The sequence below is a fragment of the Pimephales promelas genome, chromosome 10 (genome assembly GCF_988280905.1).
Source record: "Pimephales promelas chromosome 10, fPimPro1.hap1.1, whole genome shotgun sequence".
NCBI lineage: Eukaryota > Metazoa > Chordata > Actinopteri > Cypriniformes > Leuciscidae > Pimephales > Pimephales promelas.
In genome coordinates, this window is record NC_142778.1 from 32415490 (window position 1) to 32432254 (window position 16765).

At 39.5% G+C, this 16765-nt stretch overlaps 1 protein-coding gene across 11 annotated transcripts in view; it reads right to left on the reverse strand.

The window, feature by feature from the left end:
- The window catches only part of mef2aa (myocyte enhancer factor 2aa), a 107778-nt gene that overhangs the window by 21504 nt on the left and 69509 nt on the right, over positions 1-16765 (reverse strand). For 6 of the 11 annotated variants that reach the window (XM_089116475.1, XM_089116477.1, XM_089116474.1 and 3 more), the window contains 3 exons: positions 5204-5335; positions 5004-5138; positions 2751-2976 (listed from right to left, as the gene is read on the reverse strand). In XM_089116475.1, the coding sequence (XP_088972601.1) occupies positions 2751-2976; positions 5004-5138; positions 5204-5335 (493 nt within the window). The remainder of the gene's footprint in view (positions 1-2750; positions 2977-5003; positions 5139-5203; positions 5336-16765) is intronic. The other 5 variants (XM_089116479.1, XM_039683983.2, XM_089116480.1 and 2 more) reach the window with 2 other exon arrangements.

A 16765-nucleotide genomic window follows, 5' to 3' on the forward strand; every position in this document is an offset into this window, starting at 1 on the left:
TGCTCCCTTAAGTGTGTCAAACACATTTCAATGCTGCAGAAGGAGTGAAACTGCCTGCTAAGACAAGAATAACTATTGCTCGTCTCAACAAACCCTTAATTCTAGCTATAAAGGTTTGGTGTGTGTTATACACTGTTTGTGCTACGGATATGAATGTTCTCTCAGATTGTGGCAAATTGTATTAATCAGGGCTGTAGCACTTGAGTCTGGTCTTGGACTCGAGTACGGACGGTTTTTCTATGGACTCGGACTTGTCCCGGTCTCGGCCATTGGTCTTGCCAAATATGTTAATGTTAATAATATTGAAGGAAAAGTGAAACACTGGCCAACTAATAACCAATCACACTAGATTATCCTCACAGATCATGCTCTGTGTCTGCATGCACGTTAATTTTGCATTTGTAAACTTTGCATCAGCCTAATGTCATAAAGCTATAAGTTCGATTACGTATGGTGGTCATAGCTAGCTGTTTGGCTGTGTGTATATGACACGTTAAAGGTGGTTCATTTGGGTAATGTTGATGTTATCTGACATCGGTGATGATTTCCTTCAGTTTTAAATTGACAATAGAAAATGTGTTTAGGGACAAACAGAAATATTCTCCAGGGCGCGCCTACAGAACGAATGAGAGTTCATTTATTACTAGACTATTAGGGTAACGTTAACTTAGAAAATGCCAAAATAAACCGACCAAGTGCTCACTACGGAGCGCGTCTTCTTACTAGCTACTAGTTGTGACACTTTTGCTTTTAGATCCACAAATAATAACCAAAATTACTGTCTTGATAATGGCAAACATATACTTTTTTTATTTTCCTGTCCTGGACTCGGTCTTGTCTTGGACTCGAGCCTTTTTGGGCTCTGCCTTGACTTGGACTCGACTAGTCCTGGTTTTGGACTTGTCCTGGACTCGAAAGTCTTTGGACTCGGTCTTGACTTGGATTTGACTAGTCCTGGTATTGGACTTGTCTTGGACTCGACAAAGGTGGTCTTGACTACAGCCCTAGTATTAATTATCTAAGTGAGCTGACATCTTTCGCCTGGCAGGAAATAAAATGCACTAGTTATTATTTAGCTGAACTGTATACATTTTAAGTTCAGCTGAAGTTGTAGTTAAGAAGTTATATTACAAACAATACAGTTCAAAAGTTTGGGGTCAGTAAGATTTTTTTTTTTAAACAAATTAACCTTATTTAGGAAGGATGCATTCAATTGATCAAAGGTGACAGTGAAGATTTTGTATTGCTACAAAAACAAAAACGATCTATTTCTCGAAGAATTCTGAAGAAAAAAAATGTATCATCATTTCAACACAAACATTAAGTAGAATGAACATTTTTAACATTAATAATAATAAGAAATGTTTCATGAGCACCAAATCTGCTTATTATAATGATTTCTGAAGGATCATGTAAAATAATGGCTGTTGAAAATGCAGCTTTGCCATCACAAAAAATGCATTGCTTTTTAAACGTAATAAAATAGAAATCAGTTATTTTAAACTGTAATATTATTTCACAATATTGCTTATTTATTGTATTTCTTATTATAAAAAAAAAATGCAGCTTTGGTGAGCATATGAGACTTCTATCAAAAACATTAAAAAAATGATTCCGACCCCAAACGAAGTGTGTGTCTAACTCCCTTTGATAGATGACCAATAATTAAGAGCGTTTTCTGTTTTCGAACAGATTATAAACTTGCAATTCTCTGCATCGAGCATTATATAAAAAGTGAGAGACTAACATAACTTCTCATTTTGGGTACAACTGCATTGGCCCAGTGAATCCAGACTTTTTCAACTTCACAGAAACTATAAATCAAAGTATAAAAATGTAAACATAAACAAAACTGAATCACAGAATCTCCCCTAAATCAACTACACAAGATAATCTCAATCAAACCTTGCCATCATGATTTCAAACAGCATTTGCACTGTCAAGCACAACCTCCAGAGAGCGTGTGCTGGCCTGTGGAGGGCGAGTGTTGTTTGGGTGTTGTTGAGGTCAGTAAAGGCTGTTGTTGGAACATCAAACATTATTTTGCAGCGATGCAATGCAGCGGTGTTTTTGCACTCTACTATGATCATGCCTACCTCCTACATAGCAACAGAGATAAAAGGATGACTAATGTGTCCAGTGCAGAAAAACATGCATTTAACACTTGTGTTACAGCTTGAAGACGTATAAGGCACACAAGGGCCAAATGCAAAACAGCTATTTATGGATTTCCAGGTTGCAAGGTTCCCTATAAAGGTTCAGTGTGAATCTAAAAAGCTTCCATCTATTGTCAAGGGGGGAAAAAAATGTTCATGAAACACATCACAAGTGTATTCACTATGTCTGTCTTTCATTTTTCACACTTGGGTTGATGTGGCCCAGTCACAGAGCCCACTGCTGTCAGACCAGCTTAAAGATCAGATGGTATTAAAGCCTGCAGTCGTCATGGAGACCACTTCCAGGAGACAACTAATTGATCTCACTTCCGTTCCACTCATGCTAGTGGTGAGAAGGTGTGAAATACAAAACATAATAAGAAATATATAGATGTCTATGCATAGAAGCTGCGAAACAACATTACTTACTGATCTCTCAATGTGAGACAGAAAGAAAGAAAACATCTGTATTGAATTTTAAAACCAATACAGATCTCTTGATGTACAGTATACCCCACTACAATAGCAGAATCCCATGACGGAGCCCCACTTTTGCTGGTGGAAATGAAAGAATGTTGAGGGAATAGCACTAACCTGCGTTGCCTGTGCTGGGGGGCCTCTGTGGGGGCCCGCCAGACACGACGTTTCTGTGCAGAGAACCCTGAGGAGGAGACAGCATGGCACCGTCACTCAGAGAGGCAGTGGCGACCGACAGGCTCTGGCTGCTCAGAGAGGCCCCGGGGTTGTAGGACATGGCATTGGGGTTCGTCACTGGCACAGCCACATGCATGGAGAAGTTCTGCGGGGGCAAGGCCGTCGGCTGGAAGAGAGACACACACATGGCTTTATGTCAGACTGATATTTTATCTAAGTATCCCAGTTTCAAAATTGACATTCACAAAGATAACCGCAGAGTCATATCTCAACAAGAACCGATATAATCATTTAGCCTGGATATTCAGGTAGAATGGCCCATAATGGTGCACTGCACATATCTTCAGGCCTCTACAAGAAGTGAAAGATGACCCCTGAGCTTAGATGCTTTTATCATACAATGGAGGAAAACAGGAGATAGATTGCTGGGTGGAAAAATGTAATCTCAGGGGGGGATTTCTACGGATCACCTTGGGCTGTCCAAAAAGCCCGGCACAAAGTGAGAAATACTCCTGGAAAACAATTCTACTATTGGGAGTCATTTTCACTGTGCTCGGAAGATTTTTTTTTTTTTTTTTTAACCCAGGCTTAATACTCAAAACACCATCTTGAGATAAGATATATTAAGAAGGCATGCAAATTTGGGAAATTTCTTCAAATAGTCAATTTCTCTCCAGTCAAGTATGGCTATAGCCAGCACTGCACTTGACCGTTTTCACAAAACAAATAAAACGCACACAAAAACGAACAAGAATGAAATCATACGACAACAACAGTGGCACCTTAAAGGGATAGTTCACCTAAAAATGAAAATTCTGTCAGTATTTACTCTCCCTCGTGTTGTTCCAACCCCGTAAGACCTTCGTTCACCTTCGGAACACGAATTAAGATATTTATGATGAAATCTGAGAGCTGGATCACTCCACCATACTAGTCCATAGGCTTTTTGAGGGAATGAAACTTGCCGGCCTCAAAAAGTTATTAAAGACATTGTTAAAATAGTCCAAGTGACTACACACACATTTCCAGCATCGGCCAATAGTGAGCCTACGTGTGACGTAGCTCTACGCAATAACATTAGTTTAACTGACTAGAGGCGCAAAAGAAGGAAGTGAATAGTTTTTATCGATGTCTTTAATAACTTTTTGAGGCCGGCAAGTTTCAATCCCTCAAGAAGCCTATGGACTAGTATGGAGGAGTGATCCAGCTCTCAGATTTCATCAAAAATATCTTAATTCGTGTTCCGAAGATGAACGAAGGTCTTACGGGGTTGGAACAACATGAGGGTGAGTAAATACTGACAGAATTTTCATTTTTGGGTGAACTATCCCTTTAATCAAAGGAACAGGCAGTGCATTGCTGACCATCCATTGAGTTATCCAGAGTGAGTGTGAGCAGGGGCAGTGTGAGGCCACTCAATTCACTTAATAGTGCAGCGAGCCAGTTAGTGAGTATATTAGTATGTTAATAACTCAAGCTTTGTTATTATCCATTCGGTGCAGTGAAAATAATCGTCTGACACCATCTATCAGGTGCAGAATGTTATAGTCGTCACCTAATAAGATCACTAATATTACTAGCTTGAACTTGAAAAAGGTTCAGTTATTTGATTGTGCTTGGATTCTGGGTTCTGGAAGGCCTACTGGAACAAACAAACCCAGGTTTTGCCACCCACCAGAAAAGTGAGACAAAAAGAAATCGCTCCATCTTTATTCAATGGCAAATCTTCTCCATCACACGACCTGAACCGAGCACAGCACTGAGAGAAAAGATTCAATTTCCAGATCTTTTGGGGAGAGTGCTGAGATGAAGACATCAATTACCTGGACATCGAGGCATTCTCTCCACTCGTACGTTTTACAGTACTTTAGGTCACTAATCAAATAAGCACATTTGTGGGGGGAGTTTATTCACTTTTTACTTGTATAGTATTTAAAAAGTGTATCTTATTATTTTAGAAATTTATCAAAAAGTTTGCAAAACAATGTGATCTTATTAGGGTCAGAGAAAAGGGCTGCAAAATTAAAGAGAAAAAAAGTGCACTTCCAATGGACAAAAAAAAAGAGTATGCTTTAAAAAAAAAAAGGTCCTTATGTGCTGACAGTGGTTGCAGGGTGAGGCAATGAAAAAGGGGGAGAGGAGGGGAGTATCCTTTCTGCCACAAAGCCAAGCAAAAACATTGCATTTACTTACGATTTTATGATTTCGCATCATATTATCAAACTCTTCATTAATTTTTTTATATTTTTCTTCTGTGTGAGGGGTGAGGACATATGAGGCATCAGGATCCGGGCTATCACAGCCTCTGTGTTCTTTCTTGTTAAGCGCCTGTAGTAAACATCAACATAAAAAGAGGGATCAACACAAAAAGGCAGGGAGGAAGCAGTACTTACACCACAGCGCTTGTACATTAAATCACTCTCTTCGTTTAGTTTGCCGAAACGATCGTCCATGAGGGGACTGTGACCGAAACAGTCATCTGGATCAGGACTGGGACAGTCATTATGGCCTTTGTTTCTTAATTTCTGAAAATGAAATTGGAAAATTCACACATACATAGACATATGTCAACCCAAACAGCTGTTACCGTTGGGTTCATTTAAACAATGCAAAAGCAATTGGCTGGTTAGTAATTATGATAATTAGCTACTTAAATAATCTAAGGAAGAACATGATTTTGATAAAATGCATTCACAGAATTTAATGATGAACTTTGCTACAATTGCATGAGAACACGGAGGAGCTGCGATCAGGATGTTGAAATTGCACTGGTAACAGTTCAATGGATAATTCGGCAAATACATTAAGAGGTAATACGCTGATGGTTGCACCATGCCTATTGCATTAGCCCCTGGGGAGGAAATTGAATTGTCACTCCTTATCCTTTCCCTTAAAAACATTAGGCTGGGAAAAAAAAAAAAAAGCAAATCGTCTTTTCTCTCTCTCTCTCCTCTTTGCTCTCTTCCTTAGGAACATACATTTCCCTCAGCATGTGTGTGTCGCGATGCATATTTCATTATCTTTCAGTTATCATAAGCCACCCAGCTGGAAGACACACACACATAAGAGGATCCCACAGTGCAGCGCTTTAGAAGCTCTCTCGCTGTAATTCAGCACACCTGTCACTCACAGAAGCCTATCAGAGTGAATGCAATGTACAAATTGAACGGATTATCATATCCGGTCACTGGCATTTAAGTGTGGAGAGGACTGATTCAGTTAAGGGGCACAGCACCTGATGTAATATTAGCCATTTTTACCCTGAAGGAGCGGAAGTATCTCTTTTGTTCAGTGGGGAATCTATGGGTAACATGTTACTTAAGGCTGGTATGGTGATTTATATTATCTATTTATAGCTGGTCCTTAAAATAGTGGAATGCATTAAAATGCATCATCACAATACATTATGCATCATTGCATTTAAAGGAAAAAGAGTTAGTAAAAATTGTATTGTAGAGTAGCCTGTTACAAGTATATACACAAAAAAAAATATGATAATGATCATTTATAAAATACATCACACAATTTCAGGAATTACCATTTCTGAATTATAATTGATTTGGAAAATATTCATTTAATATTACATAACTTATCTGTGTAAATAAAACATACATAATTAAATGTAAATTCACAATTTAATGAAACAATTTATGGAAAGAGAAGATAATGCATTTGCAATTAAGAGTTTATGGGATTATGAATACCCTCATAATGCAATATGCACTGAATACTGAAGTAAATTGTCCAATTGTAAACTCTCCATTACCGATCAGAGCGGTTGCATCAACAAGATGACAGCGAAGGTTGCCAAAAAGGGAAATCTTAATTTTATGCCCTGATGTGTTTCTTACTATAGATCTCCAGTAATAAGACTACCTCGGGTTGGTTTGGCAGCAAAGGGTCACATGTTCTTTCAGATGAAAAAGTCATGTTTTGAAGGAAGTGAAGCCCCTACACTAACAAGCCCCTTAGTCGTTGTATCTATCACGATGTGTGTGAGAGTGTAGGTACATGTGCGTGTGTGGGTGTGTGTGAGAGTGCCTGTAGAGTGCAGCTGCTGTCCTCTGGCATTTCTGTGACTGTAGAGTGAGATCTTTGTTGATCCTTATCTACTTTATCTGCAACCGAGCTCAGCACTGTGTGAAGTCAAACATCACAACGTATTCGTACAGATGCACAGGAACAATCTATACATGTGCACAATGCGTACTGCTCTGCGATGTCTAAGAAAAACAAAACAAAAAAAATGCAAGTGGTATACTACTTGCATCTACAGATATCTGGCTTTACTGGGACCATCTGTAACCATAAAGCCTTTTAGTGTGGTGCCGAAGGTGGCTCTCGCTCTCTCTTCCCGGGTCATTTCCTGTTTACAGGGCCCTATGTGGATTTCTGAAACACTGTGTTTACCAGTGAAACTATGCACTTTCTCCCCCAGAGTGCCACAGATTCCATCAGGACCTGCAAATTATTGTCCCAACCTGCTCATTATGTGGCAAGCGCTGTGGCTGGAGCTGGGCAAAGAGGTCTGTGTGAGCAGGGCAGGGCCGCTGACTTCCACAGTAACCCTAGGGACACACCCGTCCGCTGGGGCCTGAGTCTGCAGGGAGGGGCCCCAGTGGAAATCTTAGCCTCCACATGGGCACACAGTGCTGATGAGCAAAACAACATTTCCAAACAAAGGAATGTGATGGAACTACATTACAGAGTAGACCTTAATTAGAGTAGATGCCATATTAAATTGTACATGGATGAAAACACAACTGACGTGTGTTTAAATACGTTATTAACAACTAGTTGTTCCATAAACACAGCATATAATTTTTGTAAAAGCAATTGTCACTATCTTAATTTTTCGGGAGTTAATTCAGTTGTAGAATGTAATTGTCACTCCCATGATCTGAACTCTGTGTACAGAATACGATTAGGCTGTGTGTCCACCAAAGCGTTTTTCCACGCGCCTGAGCCGCGTTTTTTAAACGCCTTGAGCGTAACGAGGCGCTGAGCGTTTTTTTCACGCCCAGCGTTTTTTACTGGTCGCCGAGAGTTGAAAAATTTTCAACTTTGGATAAAAGTAGCGCTCATCACTGTCACTTTTTACTCACCCGTCCAATCACAGTGGAGGAGGGGCGGGACTAAACTACACTGACCAACTGTCACGACATTCTTTCGGTTCAACGACATCAACCAACAGAGCTAACCGAACGAAATGGAAGAAAAATACATTTTTGTATGAAACAAATTATCTGCGAAATAAATTACAAGTAAACTGTGCTGCGGATATTCTGTCTCATAGCAACGAAACGTGTCAACAAAAAAAACACTGCGCTGCCAAAACGCTCTCAAGCACCCAAAGCACTACGTCTTTAGCAGAGCGTCTGGCGTTTTCAGCTGGATAAAAACGCTTTGGGGGACACACGGCCTTATGCCTGGTTCAGATTATGCAATTTTTTTTGTCTGTTACGGTAGTCACTGTGTCAGATCACGCGATTTTTACTTCTAAAATTTTGTCGTGTCATGGACAAGACACATGTCAGACTACACGTTGCTTCCTGACCAGTCATCGAGAAGGCGAAACTAGTAGCGAGGTACTTCCGGAAACAAACGTAAATAAACAATGGATGAAGTGTGAGCGGTGAGTGTTGTATAGGCTGTCCTGTGTTCAGAAAAAAGTAAAAAAAGAAAGAAAACTCGACAATAGACACATTCCTGGATTGCTCGAAGAGGACAGTATGGGCTGTCAATCCTCCAAAGAGAACTTGAGGTAAAATATTGTTTTCTTATATATTTTCACTTTTAGTTTTAACGTTAGCACCATCGTCTCTCTTTCGTTTTGCCATTTTTGAAAGTTGTGTACGGAAAAGCTTCCGTGCTCCAATTGGTCAACCTCATACATGTGACGGAACCGTCGTGGACGACCGTTAAAAAAATTAAACATGCAAGTCTTTTTGTCGTGATGTCGTGAAGCATCGCAGCACACAACGTCGTACACCACTATACGAGATGATACAATATAATCTTGCGTCCCAACGCCCGATGTCGTTTACGAATCCCCGCGACACCCTACGTCAAACGGATCGCGCCAAAATAGGGCTAAAATCGTGTAATGAACCAGGCATTAAGCAATAAAAGGTAAACTGACAACCGAATTTAGCTACAGAGTGTACTTGAGTCACAATCATGAACAGTTTGACAAAAGGAAGCAACACAATCGCACTAATATGCCCGAAAGAGCTAACATTCCTAGACTGACTTTAAAGTCTGAAGAACCAGGATGGCAAGCTGGTAAGTCCTTCTTAAATGGCTTGGCATGTTTTGGGTGTCCCACAGACACTGCCCGCAGCTCTATTAAATGGATCACTAATTCAGCACATGTCCAAACAGGTGTCCCTCTCCCGCAACACCTGTCAGACCCTTCACCTTACGATCCAGCCAATCAGGAGTCTCTGCACGTCAGCATGGCCATAGAAGGGCACATCATGTCAGTGCTGCATTACAGCAGATAAAAGATGCTGCCAATGAGCGACCCAAGTGAATCCATTAAATACAAGCACAGGTGGGGGCATGAGGTTGATCACGATGGATAATTTGCATTCTTAATTATACCTTTAAGTGTATGCTGCCATGATCTCTCATCAACAGGCCAAAGTGACGACTGCATGCAGCACCCTTCCAACCTTCGCTAAAATAAATTCTTTGTAAAGACAGCATCAGCTGAGATGGTGGCTGTGTTTGAAAATCAAGTGAGATGCCTCTAGACAGCATTTTTCTGGGTATTAAAGATGCGCTTGAGCATCTGAACAAACATTTGCTTAATTTAATGTTCTAAAATTGACTAATACGGTAAATTTTGCCAGGGGGAAAGGACTCATTGTTATTAGAGTTTAGAGATGGCTGGCTTATTTGGTGTACGTGTGTGTGAGAGTGGATTGTGAGTGTGTGAAAGAGGGAGAGTGAGCAGTGCTGGCGTAAGCAGTTCTGGAGAGGGAGCTGAAAACTCATATTGTGTAATCTTTTTAACATGTCCCGCATGACTCTGAGTCAGTGGGACAGCTGCCATTATTAGGCCCATTATTATTATTTTTTAATAGAACGTCCGTTAGACCTGTATTGATAAATTTGGCAATCAGCACAAAAAATTTGAGACTGGCATAAAGCCAGCACGACATAACTATGCAGTGAGGAAATTCAGTGTTTGTGTGTATGTGTTTGAGATAAAAGGAGAACTGAATAACGAAAGAGAGGGAAAGACAGAGATACTTAGAAACCAAACAGGAACACACAACTTCCCTCAAGCCACTGGAAAGATTACTGGAAAGAGAAATGCTGTGAAACACAACATCTTGAATAAGAAAGCAGAATTAGAATCAAGTTTAACAAACAAAGACATGATTTGCAAGAAATGTCAAACAGGAGAAGGTGTTTACCGCTAGGGATGCTCCAATATTAAAATTCATAAAGCCATAAAGGTTATGTGAACTCATTTTTACTCTTTAAACCACATGCACTCTTAAAGAGCTCTTGAAGGGTTATATACCTAAGCATAAATGTTAGCATGAGATGATTGCAAAGTAATCTGAATCTAAAATATGAGGAAGCTACATTTCAGGAAAATATCCGATATATAAAAAAAAAAAAAATACAGAAAAAAATTATTTTAGTTGATAATTAACACACACACTGTTGGGTGTTTTATGGGGACTTTTCATAGACATAATGTTTTTATACTTTACAAACTATATAGTATATCCTGTAGCCCTAAACACAACCTCAAAGAGCACTTTCTTACAGCAATAATTAATTTGAATATATTTTAATGTATTTATTGCAAATCAATTTATTTAGAAGTTTAAATATATTTTCTAAAATCACAAAGTTGATTGTAATAATGTAAATTAAAAATACATCTTTGAAATTTTACAGTGTACCTCGAAAAACATTTCATACCCCCGTTCTGTCAAATGTCTTTTGTATTTGACTTATTCATGTGCTGCAAATGGATAAAAGGAAGATTAAAATATAGACGGAAATTGTAGGCCTAGCATTCAAAATAAAGCAGAACCGCAAGAAAAACAGAAGAAAGAATAGAGGATGATGATAGAGTGCGAGCTGTGTAATGGGTGGAGTGAGGGTGGAGAGCTTATCCTCCATTTCTGATTAAATCATACAGTACGGTGACGCAGCTGTGTGTGTGTGTTTGTGTGAGAGAGAGAGAGAGAGAGAGATTGGAGAAGAGACTGGAACAGAGGTTGCGTTAGACTTTCTCATTGTCTTTCATTTTGACGGACAGCGTCATAAAAATTCTGTCATTATCACCCATCATTCCATTTCTCATAGCTTAATAATAAACTTTTAATAGCTTTTGTTTTCATAAACATTTTCATTTTTAACTTACAGGACGAGCATATAGACCATCATTAGGCGTTTGTTTATTTACTAAGAGAACAGATGAGCATAGACTGTGTAATATTTCATGTTCAACAACACCACACAAAGCAGATGAATGTTGTTTTTCTCTCTCCAGCAGTGACAGAGGAGGCCACTAAAGCACAACCTTTTGAGCCTCAACAGGCAAATATGAACAGTGCAATATATTACCAAATAAAATTCTGATTATATGAACAAAACTTCAAATCAAAGCACTCAAATCTTCCTCCTGGATCAACTTAAACTGGATGCGCGTCTGAGCATAATTAAACTCATCAAGGGAGCCTGATGCAGAGACAATTGTCATTAGAGTTTGCGTCTTTGAGACGACTTCTCGTGGCAAATTTAATTTTGTTTTGGAGGCCGAACCCATGCTCTGCTGCCACACTGGAGCGCATTCACCACCAACTGGACAGGGGTGGGAATTACAGTTACAAGTGACAACATACACTCACCTAAAGGATTATTAGGAACACCTGTTCAATTTCTCATTAAGGCAATTATCTAATCAACCAATCACAAGGCAGTTGCTTCAATGCATTTAGGCGTGTGGTTCTGGTTCACAATTTCACAATCTGCTCAGTTACTGGGATTTTCACGCACAACCATTTCTAGGGTTTACAAAGAATGGTGTGAAAAGGGAAAAACATCCAGTATGCGGCAGTCCTGTGGGCGAAAATGCATTGTTGATGCTAGAGGTCAGAGGTGAATGGGCCGACTGATTCAAGCTGATAGAAGAGACACTTTGACTGAAACAACCACTCGTTACAACCGAGGTATGCAGCAAAGCATTTGTGAAGCCATGGGCTACAACAGCAGAAGACGCACCATGTGTGCACCATGCACCATGTCACAAAGCTCGAATCATTTCAAATTGTTTTCTTGAACATGGCAATGAGTTCACTGCACTAAAATGGCACCAACAGTCACCAGATCTCAACCCAATAGAGCATCTTTGGGATGTGGTGGAACGGGAGCTTCATGCCTTGGATGTAAATCTCCATCAACTGCAAGATGTTATCCTATCAATATGGGCCAACATCTCTAAAGAATGCGTTCAGCACCTTGTTAAATCAATGCCACGTAGAATTAAGGCAGTTCTGAAGGCGAAAGGAGGTCAAACACAGTATTAGTATGGTGTTCCTAATAATCACCCTCAGCGTAAACTGTCAAAATGATGGGCAGCATTCAGATTAATCAGTCAAAGGAGGAAAATATTTGGTTAACACGACCTCTACAGTGGAGTAAATAAAAGAAAGATGTGTAATCTTAGCTTAGATTAAGGATATCTGCTGTAATGTTTGCATGCTCAATCATATATTGCTGTATTCAAAATGGAGGTGTGGTTTCTCTCTGGGTGACTGGTGTATTGTAATCTGTCCTAACCTCATTTCTAGCAGGCATCTCCATATATTTGGCCCTACAGAGTCATCCCTGTAGCAACACTGAGCAGCATGCTAATCCTTATGACATCACCACTGTGTCCAGTGTATTTTGTTTAGCATGTTTATCCAAGCGGAGAGTGAGCAGTACCCTTAAAACTTAGGAAAAAATCTGTTATCTGTTGAGGAATACGGTCATGAACAAAAAAAAAAAGTTATAAATAAAACAAAGATTACTGGAGTATGTCTTTTTACTTCAAAATTTCATACTAAATTCATGTGTGAAATTCTCTAGCAATTCCTGAGAGAACATTTTTTCAAAGTAAATCCTACACCATTTTTCAATAAAGTCAGCAGCCATCATTACAAGGAACTTCCACTTCCACTTTCTTTGTCCCTCACAAGCTCATTGATGCCCATTCATTCAGAACCATGTGAGGTAAAAAAAAACAATAATAGAAAAAGTGGCCCTTATAATAATGCATATGGTTAAGAAAATAGCTATACTAAGAAATTTCTCATTGTGCTGCACTTCAGATCTCATTCTATGGGCTATCGAGTCAAAAACCAGGATGTGACCCCGTGCGTGTCCTTCCTGCCTCTGTGCTATTGTCTGAGCGCTCCTCTCAGAGGAAGCTGGACAGCGGGGGCTCGTTTTCAGTAAGCGGTAATTATGATTTCTACGCAGCTGTTTAGAAAAAAACCCAATATACTGTGAAATGAGCCTCCCCACCCGACAGAATCTACAGTCGTTTTCACGTTGGGGGCATCTCTTTCGCCTTTTACGCACCATAGTTAAATACCGCTAAGATTGCTGTTTTTATATGAATACGCCATTTCATATTAGCTAGTAAGAGTGTGTTACACTTCCAGGAGCAATAGTTTCCCACAAAGACAAGCAGATGTTCACAGACTGTAGGCTGGCGGGTTTGATCAAGCTATTAGCAGCCACAGTGAGGGAAGGAACGCTTTCACAATCAAGGGTATTTTGAGACATGAGAGCAGATTGGGAATTGAAACCAAAATTGAGGTGAAGGCATATCAAAGTCATCGCTCAAGTTTCCTTGCAACGATGTTGCTCTTCAATCCCACTGGCCTAAATAAATGATCTCATCTATTTAACAGTCACATCTACAGTAAAACTATTACAGTTAATGACGAACAAAGGGAGGAAATAAGCGAGAGATGAATTAATCGTTTTCCTCATCCTTCCCCAATACCCATTTCCTCCCGAGCCCGTTAGTCTTTTTTCTCGCTACCTGTCTTTCATTCCCAACCGTCTTGACCCACAGACTGGATCATTAGCCATCAGAGCCCTTGAAACAATAGCCCCCCCACCGAACCCCTCCGTTCCTGCTCTCCTCTAAAATATTCATAAGGACAATTAGGAATTCCGATAAGGCAGAGAGGAGAAAGCAGAGAGGGTAGGTCGTGCCAGCAGGACGTCTGTTCTGTAACACCCTATACCCCTGCCACCGAGCAGGCCTCATCAATCTGTGAAAGCACCTCTACTCACGTACCTCGCCTCCAGAAAACCACCGGCCTTGACCGCGGCCTTGATACTCACATTGTGTGGTATGTTAGGTCAAAAGAGGGGGACACAGGTGACGAATGGGCTGGAAAACATATTTAACAAACTGCCCTATGGGCTTGTGGTGGACTGTTTCACATAGGCATTTATATATAAGGTGGTCGGTGGTTTTGCCATTTTTCAGGTCATCAACTGTTAACGGACTCGCAAAACATGGTAGTTTCAGGTTGACAAGTCGCACGTAAAAACATTAAGTACGCTTTGTTTGATTAAAAAGACACTGGATACAGATGCTGTAAATACACCTACAAGTGTCTGTAATCTCGATAAGCCTTTAAGTGAAGCGCACATGATTGTTTGGGCTGATCTGCAGTACTGCAATGAAACTTAACTTTGAGTACACACGTGTCTTTCGTGGAAAGAAGAAGACAAGCCTCCTACTCATGACTCAGATACAGAAAAAACAGGTTTCCATGAAAAGGGAGGGCATTATGGGAGAGGTTATCACTTTACTCTTCAGTAAATCGGGTGTTCTGTGCTGTGTTGCTGTCCTAACACTAATTCAAGTGGAAAGGAAGAAACAGAGTAGGTGTGTACTTCTTCATTTGCCTTGCATTCCAAATCATTTCTCGTTTTGCAATTGCAAATTCGTTTTGTAAAATTAGGTACATCCAACCTTTACACCTTTGAGACATTCGGGAATGTGTTAGACAGCAAACTTTCTTTAAAGTCAAATCCGTGGTGAGCCGCCAAGTTTTTACAATGAATCAAAGCATATGCAAAAAAAAAATCAAACCATAAGCAGTGTCAACTGATTTAAAATCCCTCCTCGGGCGGTTCACATCACCACTGAGATCAGTTCAACCCACTCCTGCAAAGAACAAAATACGTCGCTGAAAGAATTTTAATTGAAAGCATAACAATCACTGCATGTGCCAGGTCTTGAACATCGAATAATAATTTCACCAAACTGCCGGACTGCCTGCACGCTCTACATTAAAAATCATGCCGCAGTAAGTAAACATGATCTTTCACATTCAACAGTGTCGAAATCATCACAGAGGCTATTTGGTCTTACGTCATCTGAGAATAATTCATGGCTGAAATTGGCAAACACGTGCCAGATCGCTGAGCTGGGAACCGTGGAACAGTATCTGAGGTAGAGAGAGAAAGAGAGAGAGAAGGCCCCATTCTTGCTCTTATTGAATTACATTCAATCATGTTTGCCTGTGTCGGAGATGCTTTTCCCCCTCCCACTGGAGAGTAATCAATAGTCAAAGAGGACACTTCCATTAGCTTTTGCGCCTGCTATCTAGGGAATGGTTCTGATGGTAACCAGGAAAAAGAAGGGAGGGAGGAGAGAGGTTTGTTAAGTTCAAGTAGACTGGGCACTTCATTGTTTCCATTTTTGCTTCTATTACACTGCTATGTTCTGCATCTAAGCATTGAAAATGAATGAAAGCCTCTTAATTGAGACCATTGAGATATTCTAGCACCAATACCATGAAAAGCAAAGTTCTATCGATTCCAATCCCTGCCCTGAAAAATAAAAGGTTGTCATGTCCATTTCACTCAAAACATACAGTAAGTTGGTAAAGTCTCAGTAATGTGATGAGAATACAGGGATGTATCACAGAAATATTTTCTGTTTGTCTGTCAATATGATTTTTTTTCCCTAGAGGACCTAGAGAACCCATAGAGGAGAGGGCAGGCAGGGATCTGTCATAGACACACCTATCAAGACTTAACAGGACAGAGAGCACAAGGGTGAAGACAGCCGCCAGATGTGGCTGCTCTTGTACTCTTTTTCAATCAGCCATCTGACATGTGAAGTTCAACAAAACAAGCAAAAGCAGTCAATGGACACCTCAAAAATACCCAAGAAAAAAAATATATATATATGAAGAGTTCAGATGCAAAAGCCTCTAAGTGCCATTTGAAATTTTCTTCTAGAATGATAATTTTTTATCAAGCTTGTATATTTAAGTTCAGTGATTTCACTTAAATGGCAATGATAATTACCTATTAATTGTTATTTAAGTGAAATTACTGAACTTAAATATACAAGCTTGATATAAATCGTCATTAAAGAAGAAAATTTCAAATGGCATTTAGAGGCTTTTGCATCTGAACTCTTCATATATATATATATATATATATATATATATATACTGTATATATATATATATATATATGTTATATATGTTGGTAAGAAGAACTAATACTTAAATATTTGTAACTAAATACATTAATGTCAAGAAAGAACCCAACAGTTTACACAGTTTTAACTATCCAAATTACATTTTTGTAAGTTAATTTAGCTTGACTGGAAGGATGGCTTCATCTGGAAGGATTTCTTTTCATTACACTAAGCTATTAGCAGAATAAACTCAATAATTAGTTCAGTTGATAAACTGGCCTTTAATAAATAGCTATGATTCAAAGTTGTAATCATTGCGATCCCATAACCAGGTTGAGTTTCTAACTATTTCCATAATGTTTCCCAATCAATGAGTTTTTCAAAGTCAATAATCTCAAAATGGCCAAATATATCATTTGTCTCTCTTAACACTAGTTCAATAGTCACTATATGTAGGCAACTGGTTGTAGGCCAG